Genomic DNA, 15,304 nt, shown 5'->3' with positions numbered 1-15,304 from the left:
GGCTATGTGACTTGTATCTCAATGTGTTTGATTCTAAGTAGCACCAGTGAAGCATTTGGTCAGCTTCTTGAGAAAGGACTATTCTCTGTAAGTGCCCAATCAAGTGGGCCATTGAAATGTAATGAACTAGAAAGCACACGCCAGCCACACCAAAAGCACAATGCAGCCCCTGTGTGGCATGCTCCTGCTGCAGCCTTGCCAAGGGCACAGAGACCGGGGCCTTGCACGTGCCAACAGTTCTTAAAGTGATGGTGGAGAACAGCTCACTGGGATCTGGGGGTGCCCCAGGTGTGGAGACTCCCAGGCACTTTAGCAAACTCAGCTGGAAACAAGGCACTGGGCCAAACTGGACCATGGAGTCAGCAGGGGCGACGCCATTGACTTCACTCAGAGCTTCGCCTGTTTTCACCAGGGTTCAGATTGGCCCATCACACCTATAAACTTAAAGAAGGACCATTTGGATCCCAAGCCAGAGAGCAGAACCCTCAAAGTCTGGGGTGGTGGGATGCAGGGGTTTGACACAGCGGTGGTCCAGGTGTGCATGGCAAATCTGGTTTCAGATTCCGGCCTCTGTCCCAACTCCACTGCAAGCCTTAGAGAGAGTTTGTAACCCGGGGGTTGGTTCTAGCCCCTCCCTAATATGAACCCCAGGAGCTGGTGGAGTGAAAGAAACCCACCTCCCCAAAACAAGCCATCTCCTAAGGAAACGACTGGCCTTCAGCCTTGCCCTGAAAGATACCATGATGTGTGTGTTGAGATGGGGAAGACCCTGACTCCCATCCACTACGTACAATTTTGGGAGGCCAGGCCCAGAGGTGAATTAAGGTTTCGTGGAGCCTTGGGCCAGAGCAAGTGCGGGGGCCCCCTTCCCAGCCCTTCCACCTGTGGTTCCGCCCCCATTCCACCCCTTCCACCTGCGGACCTGCCCGAAGCCCCACACCATTCTTCCCCTTCCCTGGCCCACCCCTTTTCCACCCAGAGTCCCGCCCCATTCTGCCTCCCCAACACACTACTCCCGTCTTTGCTGTTTTCTGCCCCCCCCCCTCCGTGGCCCCAAGACTGGAGAAGCTCTGTCACCCCGCCAAGGCCCCGGAGCCTCAGAGGGGTTTGAGAGCTCCCCAGCCCTGAGGTCATGGCAGGGAGCCAGCCAGAGCTCCTCCAGGCCTGGGGCCGCAGCCAGGGTCCAGGTGCTGGGGCTTCCCACACCACCCAGCTCTTCTGCTGGGGATGGAGTCGGGGCACTGGGGCTTCACCCGCCCACCTGCCTGGTGCTGCTGCCAGGAAGTGGGGTCAGGGTGCAGTGATTTCCTCCGCCTCAGCACTTGTCTCCAGAGGGTGGGGCGCCAATTTTTTCAGGGGGCCCCACAATTGGCCGGGGCCCCTGGACATGGGCTCCGTGGGCCCACTGGCTAATCCACCACTGCAGCCAGCCACGCCCATTTCACTCACTGCAATGGGGCAGAGGGCAGCAGAGCTGCCCGGCTAGATGCTGCTGGAATGCTGCCAACCTCGATAGAAGCTTCCGGCTTCAACTCCATCCCCGCTCCCCAGCTGCTGCCATAAACCAGCTTTGGGCTCTGTAATGCAGGGGCCTTGCCACCAGCCAGCATAACTGTAGCAGATACCCCAAGAGGCACCAGAGTGTTCCCCACCCCATGGCTGGGGAAAACACCCCCCCGCGCTGGTCCTGAGCTCTGTCAAAACACGAACGGTACTTCCGGGCAGGGAGGAGAGCCGGGGAAGTCTTGGAGACTGAGATGCTGGTAGGAGGCAGACAGTGCCAAAGGGCCACCAGGGAGCAGTGGGGAGAGCCCTGTGGGAGAAGGCACCTGCTTAGATGAGCACTAAGCCATGCTGGGGCAAGCTTCCGCTCTGGCAGAGCACACGGGGGGATGACACCTTCCCTCGCAGCAGAGCCTACTGAGGGGCACAGGAGCGGAGCTCAGCTGTCAGCCGGAGGGGAGCTGGGCCGCATGGCCTGCAAAGCAGTGAGAGCTGCAGGGAGTAGCTCCCCTGCATGCTGCAGTCCTGGAGTCCATGTGATCTCCGTGGCGATCTCCTGCCCAGACCATGAACTCCCAAGGTCCAGGAGCTTTGCATCTGGGCATGCCCCAGTCCTGCAGAGATCCTCAGCCTAGGCCAGGGGTGGGCAAGTTTTTGGCCTGAGGGCCACATTTGGGTGGGGAAATTGCATGCAGGGCTATGAATGTAGGGCTGGGGCAGGGGGTTGCGGTGTGGGAGGGAGTGTGGGCTGTGGGAGCAGGTGTGGTGTGCAGGAAGGGGATCAGGGCAAGAGGTTGGGGTGCAGGAGGGGGTGCGGAGTGCAGGAAGGGGCTCAGGGCAGAGGGTTGGGGGCTCAGGGCAGGGGGTAGGAGTGCAGGAGGGGTGTGGGGTGCAGCAGGGGGCTCAGGGAAGAGGGTTGGGGTGTGGGGTGCAGGATGGGTTCGGGGTGCAGGCTCCGGCCCGGCAGTGCTTACCTTGAGTGGCTCCGGGGTGGCAGCGGCGTTCTGTGGGGCTAAGGCAGGCTCCCTGCCTACCCTGGCCCCATGGCGCTCCTGGAAGTGGACAGCACCAAGTCCCTGCCACCCCTGGGGAAGGCACCCGCAGGCATCGCCCCCCGCAGCTCCCATTGGCTGTGGTTCCCTGTTCCCGGCCAATGGGAACTGGGGGGGTGCCTGCAGGCGAGGACAGCACACAGAGCCCTCTGCCCCCCACCCCCCAGAGACCGCAGGGACATGGTGCTGGCTGCTTCTGGGCGCGGTACGGGTCCAGAGCTGGCAGGGACCCTGCCTTAGCCCCGTGGCGCCACGGGGGTGGCAATCCCGCGGGCCAGATCCAAAGCCCTGACAGGCTGGATCTGGCCCGCGGGCCATAGTTTGCCCACCCCTGGCCTAGGCTCTCGAAAGAGATATCTCAGGCCACAGCCAGGCTGGGAAATACGGTGAGTGAGAGCTGCATTTCCCAGGGTGTTTTGGCAGGAAGCGCAGGGATACAGGACCATTATAGACAAAAGGCCCCAGGCCTGCCATCACCTGCTTGCAGGATCAGGGCCAAGGAACCAACCAACCAAACTAACCCCATTTCCCCCACACCTCAGAAATGCCCAGTCTGGGCTGGTTCTTACTGAATCCAAACCTGTTCAGACACCTGTAAGTTCCATGGGGGCTTCTTGACAGTCTGGATAGAATTCAGAGCAGTCAGAGCTCTCTTTGTACCTCCTGGACAGGGCCCAGTGCTCCCCAGTCCTGCAGCTGCACAGTCCACTCCTCATCACAGAACTCGGCTCCAGAATTCATTATTTCATTTTTTTAAAATTATGTTTCTAGCTCTTCTGGTTATGAAGTAACCCTTCCAAATGTGACCTGCGCATCAAGCATTGCAGTATGAGCTGCCTGAGCATGCAACAATAGCTCTGAGAGGCACAAACTCCTCCCATTTGTCTCAGAATGTTAACTCTGGAACATAATGATGATACTACAATGTCAACATTATTAATGATTTCACTGTTCTTTGTCACTTTTTAATGATTTCACTGTTCATTATGACAGCAGGAACTTCCAGCTGATATTCTTAGCCGGGAAACAGCCTCCCAAAACTACTTGGTACCAAAATCTCCAACTGCTTCTTACCCAGCAGCTAAAACCTTCTGCTTCCCCATTGACAACTTCTAGCGTGTAGTTGGCTGTTATCAATACAAAAATCTACGGCACATTGAAAATGTTGGGGCACAACAAAATAAACACAGCAACACCGGACTGGATCCAAGCCCTGGTCCACCTACCCAGAGTCCTGTTTCTGACAATGGCTAATGTTACCTAGCATAGGTGCTGACTTCTGCTCCCACCGGTGAGAGCTTGAACCCCCCGCTGCCTCCAGCCCTGCCCCAATTCCACCCCTTCCACGAGGCCCCACCCATCCCATCCCTGCTCCGCCCTCATTCCAACCCCTTCCCGCAGATCAGCGCCTACCACCTGCCGCGGATCAGCTGTTTCACGGTGTCAGGAGACGTTGGGCGGGCAGGGGAGAAGCGAGGGTGCAGGAGGGCAGGGTGGGAAGAGGTGGGGCACAGCGGGGGTGGGAAGAAGCAGGGTGGGGGCGGGGCCTTGGGGGGAAGGGGTGGAGTGGGGGCAGGGCCTGGGTGGAGCCAGGGGGGAGCCACCCTCAGTAGATTAGAAACTCAGCACCTATGCTGTAGCTTCCAAATGCTTCCCAGATATGAACCAACTGAAGGGATAGCTCAGTGGTTTGAGCATTGGCCTGCTAAACCCAGGGTTGTGAGTTCAGTCCTTGAGGGGGCTATTTACGGAGTTGGGGATTGGTCCTGTTTTGAGCAGGGGGTTGGACTAGATGACCTCCTGAGGTCTCTTCCAACCCTGATATTCTGCTAACCATGAGCTAGTGCAGTACTGAGCCAGATCTGCTGCTGCCAGGGCCCTGAGTCAGCAAAGCACTTCCCTTGAAAAGCGGGTACTCAAATGCCAATGAAGTCAAAGAGGCTTAACCCCATGCATAAGTGCTTTGCAGAACAGGGACCTAAATCTGTGCATGGTGGGGTGGTCCTTTCCATGCAGAAGGGGTGCTCAGACCCACCCTCCCAAGGATCCTCTCCATGCAGCGTGGGGACAGGGATAGCTAGGCTGGGGTTAGGAGAATGCAACCCCTCCCCATCTTATCCAACTTCAGGACGTGTAGCTCTTTCCCTCCCCCTGGCTCTGCTCCATTCAGAGGGAATCCATCCCCGTTAGCACACTCCACTGGGCCCACCCTGACAAGGGGTGGGAGTAGAGGCACAGGTCCTCTTCAGGGATACAGAGCTTGGTAAACTGGGCATAAGCAAACAGTGTGTGTTTTAATATGGCTAAATGTCAATGTATACATCTAGGACCAAAGAATGCAGGCCATGCTAACAGGCCGGGGGACTCTATCCTGGGAAGCAGGGACTCTGAAAAGCATTGGGCTTCCTGGTGGATAATCAGGTGAACATGAGCTCCCAGCACTACGCTGTGATCAAAAGGGCTAATGTGATGCTGGATGCATAAACAAGGGAATCTCGAGTGGAAGCAGAGAGGTCATTTTACCTCGGTATTTGGCACTGCTGGAAGCCCGTGTCCAGTTCTGGTGCCCACAGTTCAAGTAGGATGTTGATAAATTGTACAGGGTTCAGAGAAGAGCCATGAGAATGATTGTGGATTAGACAACATGCCTTATAGTGACGGACTCAAGAAGCTCAATCTATTTAGCTTGACAAAGAGAAGGTGAAGGAGTGACTTAATTACAGTTTATAACCCTCAGGTGCGGGGATCATTGTGGAGACTTTCGCCTCAAAACCTCTCCTACAATAACCTTTACCCCAGCAGGGGGTGCTCACACCCATTATGGGCACTTTTCCCATACACAGTCACCCTCTGAGATAGGCAGCAGAAGTAAATTACTCAAGGCTAGCGTCAGAGGCAGGATTAGAACACAGGATCTCTAGGCTGTTAGCTTTGTGCTTAGCCCACTAGGTCACACCACCAAAGCACTGATGTTGTTGTTACACAAATAAATACCATAAAGAAGCTATGTAAGCGCACAACAAAGTGGGCCCGCTGTGTACATTTTATTGCTGTTCACCTCCAGTCGGAGAAGAGAGCTCCCTGACCAAAATGCTGCCAAGGTTTCCTTTGCATTCAGTAAACTATGTCTCATATCCTTTTAAACCATAATGGGCGAAAACAGAGTTCCATGGCGTGGGCTCTCCTGTGGATTCAGGCTGTTTCCTTCTATTATTTAACAGGAAGTTCCGAAAGAATCAATCCAGGCCAGAAAATTTCTCCTCACCCTTCTTTCGCTCACAGTATGGATAGAGCAGGCTGTGCAGGCACAAGTTACCGAGAAGATGCTGGCCCTGAACGTCTATGTGCTCTTGTGGGTATTTGGCTGCATTCATTTTATAGGTAAGGCAATTAAATCACACTGCAGTGGGGAGGGGCAGATTTTAGAAAGAGTTTGGCTCCCATTTAGGCACCTACAAGAAGTATCCGGTTTTTCAAATGTTCCCAGCCCCCAGCAGGGCCAATTGAAAATCTCAGAATCTGTTTAAGTGCTTATATTGGGAGATCAGCTCTTTAGAAAATCTGGCCATGTTAGCACTTCTAAAGTTTACTTCAGAGGGATCACACTGACATAAAAGAACGCCTATCTTGTGATAACATAGGGACATTGAGGTGGTATTTAGTATTTAATACACCACTTTGGTATAGAAATAGAATTGCTAGAACTACTGCATTTTGAAATGTGCAAGATATTATTGTCCTGTAAAGTATTTTGCTTCTTTCTCTTGATTGATTGATTTATTGTTCATTTCTTGTAGCTGTAAATACAAATAATGTAGTGCTCTGGACAAGACACTGAAATAAGAACATGAATCACCATCCTTATCCAACTGAAGTTCTGGCAGCAGACAGAGATTATTTAATAATCCGGCTTTTAACTGTTCGTTAACACATGATGTTTGGATGTGGGGCAGAGCAAGTGTTAATCCAGAGCCAGCTATTAATGTTTTGAAGTATGGCCTGCTGCTTTTCCCTTTGTTGTAGGCAAGCGGGGTGTGCATTGTACTATTGACAGAGTGCGGAGTAGCTGTGCTTGTTTCTGTATTTAACTGGAGGCAGTGGAAGGGACTGCAAAGTTACTTACTGCTGTTCCCATAATAGATAGCTGCTAAAAAAAAACAACAACTTCTTCCTGCATTTTTGGGATGAGAGGTTTTTATTTTATAACTAAACTATATGAAAAGTTGTCCATGCGGTAGAGGCATTGTGCTGTGATAATAATAGGATTTACAGCATGCAGATCAGAAAGTAGAGAATAAACCTATGCATGTCACCAGGGGCGGCTCTAGCCATTTCGCCGCCCCAAGCACGGTGGCACGCCACGGGGGGCGCTCTGCCGGTTGCCGGTCCCGCGGCTCCGGTGGACCTCCCGCAGACGTGCCTGTGGAGGGTCCGCTGGTCCCACGGCTTCGGTGGAGCATCCGCAGGGAACGCCTGCGGGAGGTCCACCAGAGCTGCGGGACCAGCGGACCCTCCACAGGTACGCCTGCGGGAGGTTCACCGGAGCTGCCTGCCGCCCTCCCAGCGACCGGCAGAGCGCCCCCCGCGGCATGCCGCCCCAAGCATGCGTTTGGCGTGCTGGGGCCTGGAGCCCCCCCTGCATGTCACACAGAATAATGCTATTGACTCTTCAGTTGCCAACTGTTCATTGATCATGTAATTCTCAGGAGCAAGAGCATATGTCTTTGAAATTATATCCAAATGATGACTGGACCAAATTCATCCCAGATGTAACACCCCTGGCTTCAGGGGAAGAAGGGATTTTGCCCAGTAATTAGATAAATGATTTTAACAGAATTAGAGAGGTTCCTTAGTATGCTATTAAGCTTTCTAGCAGTTTTGGACAGTTGGTCTCTCAGCAACAATGCTGGTTATTCCACAGAAACCTCTCCTGTGGCTTGACAGACCTGCTATGTCACCCAGCTTTCCAGCTAACTTTTGGATCAGTATTTAAATATTGAATATTTAAACTCAAAATCCACCTACCTGTTTACCAGGGCCGGCCCACAACATTTTGGCACCATGTCCCCTCGCTTGGGCCAAAACTCTGAAAGGTCTCAATTCTGCCTTCTTCCTGTTCTACTCCTCCATGGTACTGCTCTGCTACCTACCCCAATGAAGGAGAACTAACAACTTAAAATGCCTTGTTCAAAAAATTTAAGTAACACTTAACTTTCAAACACCTGAACAACAAATGTTACTTTTCTTGTCTGCATAGTAAACCCTGGCATTTTTATCTGTTTGAATAATCAAAGTGGTGCTTTCCGTGCCTTCTTAGTTGCAAAGATTTGAACTGCTTCCTGAAGGTCCACAGTCTGGGCCAGCTCATGCTCTATTGAGATGGTTGCAAGGCCGACCAGCCTCTCCTGTGTCATTGTGGAGCGTAGATGTGTTTTTATTAACTTCAGCTTGGAGAAGCTGCGTTCTCCACTGGCAACTGTTACAGGAAGTGTTAGAAGTATGTGCAGAGCAACAAAAGCATTTGGAAAGAGGGTGGTCATCTTATTTCTGCACATATATTCCAGAACAGCCTTTGGATTTGATCCTGCTGAAATGTGTCTTGAAAGGGCTTTCGGTTCATCACCTAAATCACTCACATCAATATCGCGCATGTCATCATGTGTCAACACTGTCTCTAGTGCCCTGCGTTGCTGGTGTAGGTCTTCTTCAGGTATAGTGAGGAGTTTTGGAATGTCATACAACATCCCAAATTTACTGCTATGTTCCTTGAGCTGCATGAAACGTTCTTCAACTGACTATATTGCACAATCTAGCACCTGGTTAAAGAATTCAACTCTGAATTGTTGTTTGGGGTCTCTTATGGGATTATCCCATGCCTCGTAATCAAAATGTCTTCTTCTTTGGTTTCAGAGTAGCAGCCATGTTAGTCTGTATCCACAAAAAGAACAGGAGTACTTGTGGCACCTTAGAGACTAACAAATTTATTTGAGCATAAGCTTTCGTGCCAGCAATGCCCCTCTGCCATGTACATTGGCCAAACCAGACAGTCTCTTCGCAAAAGAATAAATGGACACAAATCTGACATCAGGAATCATAACACTCAAAAACCAGTAGGAGAACACTTTAACCTGTCTGGTCATTCAATGACAGACCTGCGGGTGGCAATTTTGCAACAGAAAAGCGTCAAAACCAGACTCCAACGAGAAACTGCTGAGCTGGAATTGATATGCAAACTAAATACAATAGGGACTGGGAATGGCTGAGCCATTACAAACATAGAATCTATCTCCCCTTGTAAGTATTCTCACACTTCTTATCAAACTGTCTGTACTGGGCTATCTTGATTATCACTTCAAAAGTTTTTTTCTCTTACTTAATTGGCCTCTCAGAGGTGGTAAGACAACTCCCACCTTTTCATGCTCTCTGTATATGTATATATATATCCTCAATATATGTTCCATTCTATGCATCTGAAGAAGTGGGCTGTAGCCCACGAAAGCTTATGCTCAAATAAATTTGTTAGTCTCTAAGGGCTAGTCTACACTTACCAGCCGGTCGCGTGTGGAGTTCGATTTTTCGTTCTCGAACTCGCGTCTAATCTAAACGCGGATAGTTCTAGTTCGAACTCCCGCTGTCGACTCTCACTGCACCACTGCAAATGGCAGTGGGGGCAGTGTGGCGGAGTCGACATCTTCAATTCGCGCGATTGGACGGCGAGTGGAGGTTCTTCTCGTACTAGCTATGCCATTCACTTAGCTATTCACATACATGAATTTATACCCCTCTTTTAGTGTTCTTAGTGTGCCTAAGATGCCACAAGTACTCCTGTTCTTTCTTCTTTGGTGACTCTTGTATTCTTGTATGGGTAGGAAAATAGCTTCAGTCTGAAGTTACTCTACCAACTTCTGTGCACTCTTCCGAATGTTTTGAAATCCCTCATCTGACCGGTAAGATTGTAGGTATGACTTTGCTTTGTCCAGTTGTTCCATTGCTCCAGATATATCAAGGTCAACACCTTGGAGTCTCTTGCTTACAACATTTATTTCAAACAGTATGTCATGCCACAACATTAATCCATACAGAAATTTGAAGTTATGTATGGGTTTGGCTACACTTGCAGTTGTACAGTGCTGGGAGTTAAAGCTGTCTTCGTACAGCCGTGTAGGGAAAGCGCTGCAGTGTGGCCACACTGACAGCTACCAGCACTGCAGTGTGGCCACATTTGCAGTATTTGCAGTGGTGTTGGGAGTGGTGCATTATGGGCAGCTATCCCAGCATTCAAGTGGCTGCAACGTGCTTTTCAAAAGAGGGGGGTGGGGTGGAGTGTGGCAGGGAGTGTGGGGGAGAGAGTGGATTTTTGGAGCTGACACTGTGTCAGCTCCCTGCCTTGCAAATTCCGACCACTTCCCCCACCCCTCATTCACTCTTAAATGCAAATAGCCTTCAGACCAGATAAGCAGCTGCTCCAACGGACTCCCTTCCCCCCCCCCCCCGCCCCGTGCTGTTTCTCTCCTCAAGCAAACACTAGCTGTGGACATTCATCCCCCTGCCTGCCTCATTCACAGCACACAGTAGCTGTGTTTGTTTTTTAGATAAGCAGCTCCAGGATCCCTGAGTTCACAACAAAACAAAGAGAGGCATCAGAACAAAACAAAGAGAGTTCTTTAGTTAAAAGCATTATGGGAAAATTCCGGAGGTCAGTTACAGCGTAGTAAGATTAATCACTGTTTACACTGTCACTCCAGCGCTGCAGCACCAGCGCTGCAGTTGTTATTCCCCAGGCCGAGGTGGAGTACAGCCAGCGCTGTAGCCAGGGAGATACAGCACTGTATGTGCCTTGCAAGTGTGGATGGGGAGTAAGTTGCAGCACTGTAAAGCCACTACCAGCACTGCAACTCTCCAGTGTAGCCAAGCCCTATGTTTCTGGTGATTCCATTTCCCTCTGCCACTGTTCTCCCATGAACAGTTCCTGTCATAGCATTATCCTCCATAATGGCAACTATGGCATCATCTATCCTCCCAATTTGGTGTTCGATAGGCTTTATCACCTCCACTCGACTTTCCCATCGTGTGGCACTCAGTGGTTTCAGTGTCAGAGAGGATGTTCCCAGATGTTGCTTCAAACTTTGCCATCGATGAGTTGATGCAGGGAAAAATACATAGATGCTTTGAATTACATTTAAAAATTAAGCAGCCTCACTAGAAGCTGATGCTGCATCACTGACCACCAAGTTCAATGAATGAGAACTACATGGGACAAAAAAAGCTCAAGGGTTTAACTCCTGGATCCGTGTCTGCACTCCTCTGTTCTTTCCTCTCATGTTGGCACCATTATCGTAGCTCTGACCTCTCATGTTAGCTATCGCAATTCCCGTATCCTCCAGCTTTTTAAGAAGCACATTTGTCATACCAGCTCCTGTAGTATCATCAATGTCAATACATTCTAGAAAATGCTCTCTGACGGTCACCATTGCAGGGACAATTTCACTAGGTTCTGTTGTTGTTACAAAACGCACCATTAAAGTCATTTATTCCATATGGCTGATGTCAGGTGTGGAGTCCAGAATAACGGTAATATCTTGCTGACTTCAGATCTGCCACAATCTTCTGTTTAACTTTTTTGCCAGTAACTGTATGATCTCATTTTGAATTGTTTTTCCAATTTAGTGGTGTGTTTCCCTTTGTCTATTTAACTAGTACTCTCATTTTAAGTTTGTAGGGTTTACTGTTAGATTCAGTTATGGCCTCTGGTCAGCAGCTGGCCATTTAATATGTTGGCATATTTTGTCTCACGGTGTTATTCTTCCATTGATATGGCAGTTCAGGACATAGCTCTTCCAGTTTGTCAGTTTTAATTTCAGAGCAAATTCATACTGATGTGTATGTTGCACGTTATTTCAGTTCCCTCACAGCTGGTGAAAGGGTCTCTGTGTGATGGCTGCATGAGGCTTAGCGCAAATGGCAGAGGTCAGAACATGTAGGAATAAAGTTAGAAAGGCCAAAAGCCAGTAGAGTTTTCCCTTGCAAAGGGAATTAAAACCAATAGTAAAAGGTTCCATAGCCATATAAATAAGAAGAAAACAAAGAAAGAAGAAGTGGGACCACTAAACACTGAGGATGGAATGTAGGTTAAGGATAATCTAGGCATGGCCCAATATCTAAACAAATACTTTGCCTCAGTCTTTGATGAGACTAATGAGGAGCTTAGGGATAATGGTAGGATGACAAATAGGAATGAGGATATGGAGGTAGATATTACCACATACGAGTGTCAAAGTTAGAATCAAGACTCACAATTTGTCAGACCACTCTGTTTTTATTAGCGCAGCGCTCCGCCAATAACATTCAGATAATGTGAGTAGCCATGCAAGACCCAAACAGTCTTATTTATACAGATAAAAGAGCGGGAATCAAACAAAGGGACAAAGGAGAAAAACAGCAAACTTCACCTGGGGCATAGCATGCATATCCTACTTCCTTACTAACTTCTATCGATCTAAGGCTAATGCTTCACCAATTGCCCTTAAACGGTGCAATTGTTCTATGTTAATGTCTGTTTTCCTGACACCTGGACTCCAGCATTCCAGCGATTTTCCTTAAAGGTACAGACAGCATTTCTTTAATCCTATCTATTTTTGTAATATAATTCATTCTACTTTTACAATCCCTCCTTTTGGTCACGCTTCGCCATGACCAACGATGGACTGGGTTCCACATATTAACCGTTCTTTATCTTTTTGTTCATCAGCAATATTTAAAATCATTATATTAGCACTCTGTTTTGGGGCAGTCACCTGGGTGGCATATTTTACACAATTTTGGATACAACAGGAGATTAACTGAAAACATACAAAAATCACTAGGATTCCAAACAGGATAGTCAAGGCTCCCTGAAACAACCAGTTTCCTAGGCCAGAGAAATTGAACAGGTTGCTTAGCCACTTCCATAAAGAACTCGGCTCTTCATGGGGAAGATATGCGATTTGTTCTAAGTGGCTAGCACGATCTATTACCTCATTGGTATTGTCAGGTATATACACACAACATTCTTTTCCAATGAGTGCACAGGTCCCTCCTTTGGCCGCCAGCACTATGTTCAATGCCTGACGGTTTTGAAGGGCCACCTGTCGGATCGCCTCTGTTTCTTTGGCCAGAGTTTTTAAACTCTCTCCGGTTTCATTTGCCATTATTTCAACTACTGCTTGTAACCTCAGGAGCCTTTTTGCATGGTGTATTACTCCCCCAAGTGGGATAAGGGAACCGCCAATGGCATCTTCCCAGGTTAAGGGGCTTATGTTATTTATATACCATTGGGCATCTGGTAAGTCCCTTCTTTTTCGCCTGAAATTACGGAGGCGTTCTCGTGGGAAGGAACCTAGCACTCGGAATTGTGGGAAGAGTTGGGCGGGATAACAGATACCTGACCAGTTAGCTGGTAATGCAGTATAAGCTTTGGTTCCACAAACCCAATGATGGCCTATTAAGGCCGGGAAGGGTCGATTGCATCCATTTATTACATAGGTGTCTGTAAATGAGGAGTAATATCCTCCAAAGGGAACAGGGTAATCCTCCTTACGAGGAGTGGTAGTGTTTGTATGGCATTGAAAGATTGTATTATTTTTACTAAGATTACTGTAAGGGAAACATGAGATTGATTTTTCTGTTTGATCCCAGGTTGAGAAAAAATTCATATTCCCATACCCGGCCCGCCACTCTTTAGTTTTGTTTGAATAATCCCATACACCATTGGCCACGATATGCTGAAGGCAACGGCTTTTTCCCAGATCCAGCCCTGTCCCATTACACACCCAACACCAGTGACCCTTTCCCTCCACCACACTTATCCAGTTAGATACATTTATTCCCACTGCTTCCCAAGTGTCATTGCTGTTCCATGTTTTGTTAAACGGACGAGGTCCTCCAGTGAGATCTGGGGAATTGAGTGGGATAGCCAGGACAGGAATACCAGCTTGAGAATGGGCTGGGATGTGGCTGCAGACCCAGCATTTAGAAATATTAAGGGTCTGAGCTATCCACTCTTGCTGCTGGATAAAAGAATTGTCATTGTGGGCTCCCCAGACCTTAAGACACCAGCAGCCGAGGAATAGGCACCACCAGAGGTGCATGTTGGAGGCAAGGCCCTTCTGGTTCTGACAACCTCAACTGAGGGAACCGCAGTCACGGTTTTACATCCACCAGGCAGCAGGCGCTAGGCTCACTACTGCTTCTTTTGGTGGGCCTTGTTTTAGGTTGTTGTCTGCTTCTGGCAACCCTTACAAGAGCGTAGATTGTAAGGTATTGCAGGCTGTTCCTCTGCGTCTTCTTCTGGAGTCAAAATTGACTCTGCGCAGTCCTGAGGTGATGATTGGTTCGCCGGGGAGGGTGTCTTCTTACACTGCGAAGCATGTATCCACGCTGCGATGCCAGATAGTTTAACAGCCGTCTGGGTAGTAAGCAGTACCTGATGAGGACCCTTCCACCGGGGTTCCAAGGCGTGTTTTCGATGATGGTGCCGTACGTAGACCCAGTCACCTGGCTCGAGGTTGTGGCAAGCGTCGGAGGTGGGTTCCGTCGGCCAGGCGGCTCGAACCTGTGAATGGAAGTGACTTACAGCTTGCATTAATCCCTTGCAGTATTGAAGGAGCGTACTGTGAGTCAAGTTCAAGTCTGGGACTGGAGTAATGGTAGCCACAGCTCGCATAGGGCGTCCCATAACAATTTCAAAGGGACTCAGTTTATGTCTTTGGGATGGAGTGGATCGCATTTCCATAAGGGCTAGTGGTAAAGCTGCTGGCCAGCTTAACCCTGTGGAGTCACAAATCTTAGCAAGCTTATTCTTAAGTACACCATTTCGCCTTTCCACAGCACCTGCACTTTGTGGGTGGTAGGGACAGTGCAGCAGGTGTGTGATATGTAATATACGATCCAAGTGTTGAACAATTTGTCCAGTAAAATGTGTACCCCGGTCACTGGACAGAGTGGCAGGAATTCCCTTGGCAGGCATAATATGATTTAACAAACATTTAGCAACAGACAGTGAATCAGCTTTGTGACAAGGAAAGGCTTCAATCCAACCAGAAAATAAACATTCCATAACCAAAATGAATTCATATCGTTGGCACTTGGGCATTTGTACAAAATCAAGTTGCCAATGCAAGAAGGGTGCTTGGGGCAGGCCCCGGAATCCCTGAGCCACTTTTACACGTTTACCAATATTGTGGCTTTGACAAGTGGTACAGGCGGCACAGTGGCGGGCTGCAAAAGAGCTGAAATGGGGGGCCCACCATCCCACCTTAGTTACAGCAGAGACCATCCCCTCCTTTCCGACATGCGAAACACCGTGAAGCAGGGCGGCCAGAGACGGGTAGAGTGAAAAGGGAGCCACAAAGGCACCAGTAGGCGAACGCCAAAGAGAATCAGGATGCAGAGAGCAACCCTGGGCAACCCAGGAGTCTTTTTTGGCTTCTGGGGCAGAATCCTGGAGTAGGGTGAGGTCAGTGAGGGACGGCGGTGCTATAGAAACAGAAAGGGAACCTAGAAATGCATCTGGGGAAGGTTCTATGGCAGCAGCATGTTTAGCAGAGGCATCAGCAAATGCGTTACCCTTAGCAACATCAGTATCTGCCGTCCAGTGGCCAGGGCACTTAACAATAGCTAGGGCAGAGGGAAGTAAAACTGCATACAGGAGAGCAGCAATGTAGGGGCCATTTTTAATGGGGGTACCGGCAGAGGTAAGGAAACCCCGAGCT

At 49.3% G+C, this 15,304-nt stretch overlaps 1 protein-coding gene across 6 annotated transcripts in view; it reads left to right on the top strand.

Annotated features, from left to right (window-relative positions):
* The window catches only part of ECSCR (endothelial cell surface expressed chemotaxis and apoptosis regulator), a 71,545-nt gene that overhangs the window by 18,323 nt on the left and 37,918 nt on the right, over positions 1 to 15,304 (top strand). For all 6 annotated transcript variants that reach the window (XM_039483460.1, XM_039483457.1, XM_039483455.1 and 3 more), the window contains exon 2: positions 5,777 to 5,936. In XM_039483460.1, coding sequence (XP_039339394.1) covers positions 5,777 to 5,936 — 160 coding nt within the window. The remainder of the gene's footprint in view (positions 1 to 5,776; positions 5,937 to 15,304) is intronic.

The sequence above is a fragment of the Mauremys reevesii genome, linkage group 8 (genome assembly GCF_016161935.1).
Source record: "Mauremys reevesii isolate NIE-2019 linkage group 8, ASM1616193v1, whole genome shotgun sequence".
In the NCBI taxonomy this organism is placed as follows: domain Eukaryota; kingdom Metazoa; phylum Chordata; order Testudines; family Geoemydidae; genus Mauremys; species Mauremys reevesii.
Note: the sequence above shows the minus strand (reverse complement) of the source record. Positions and strands in the feature narration are given on the sequence as shown.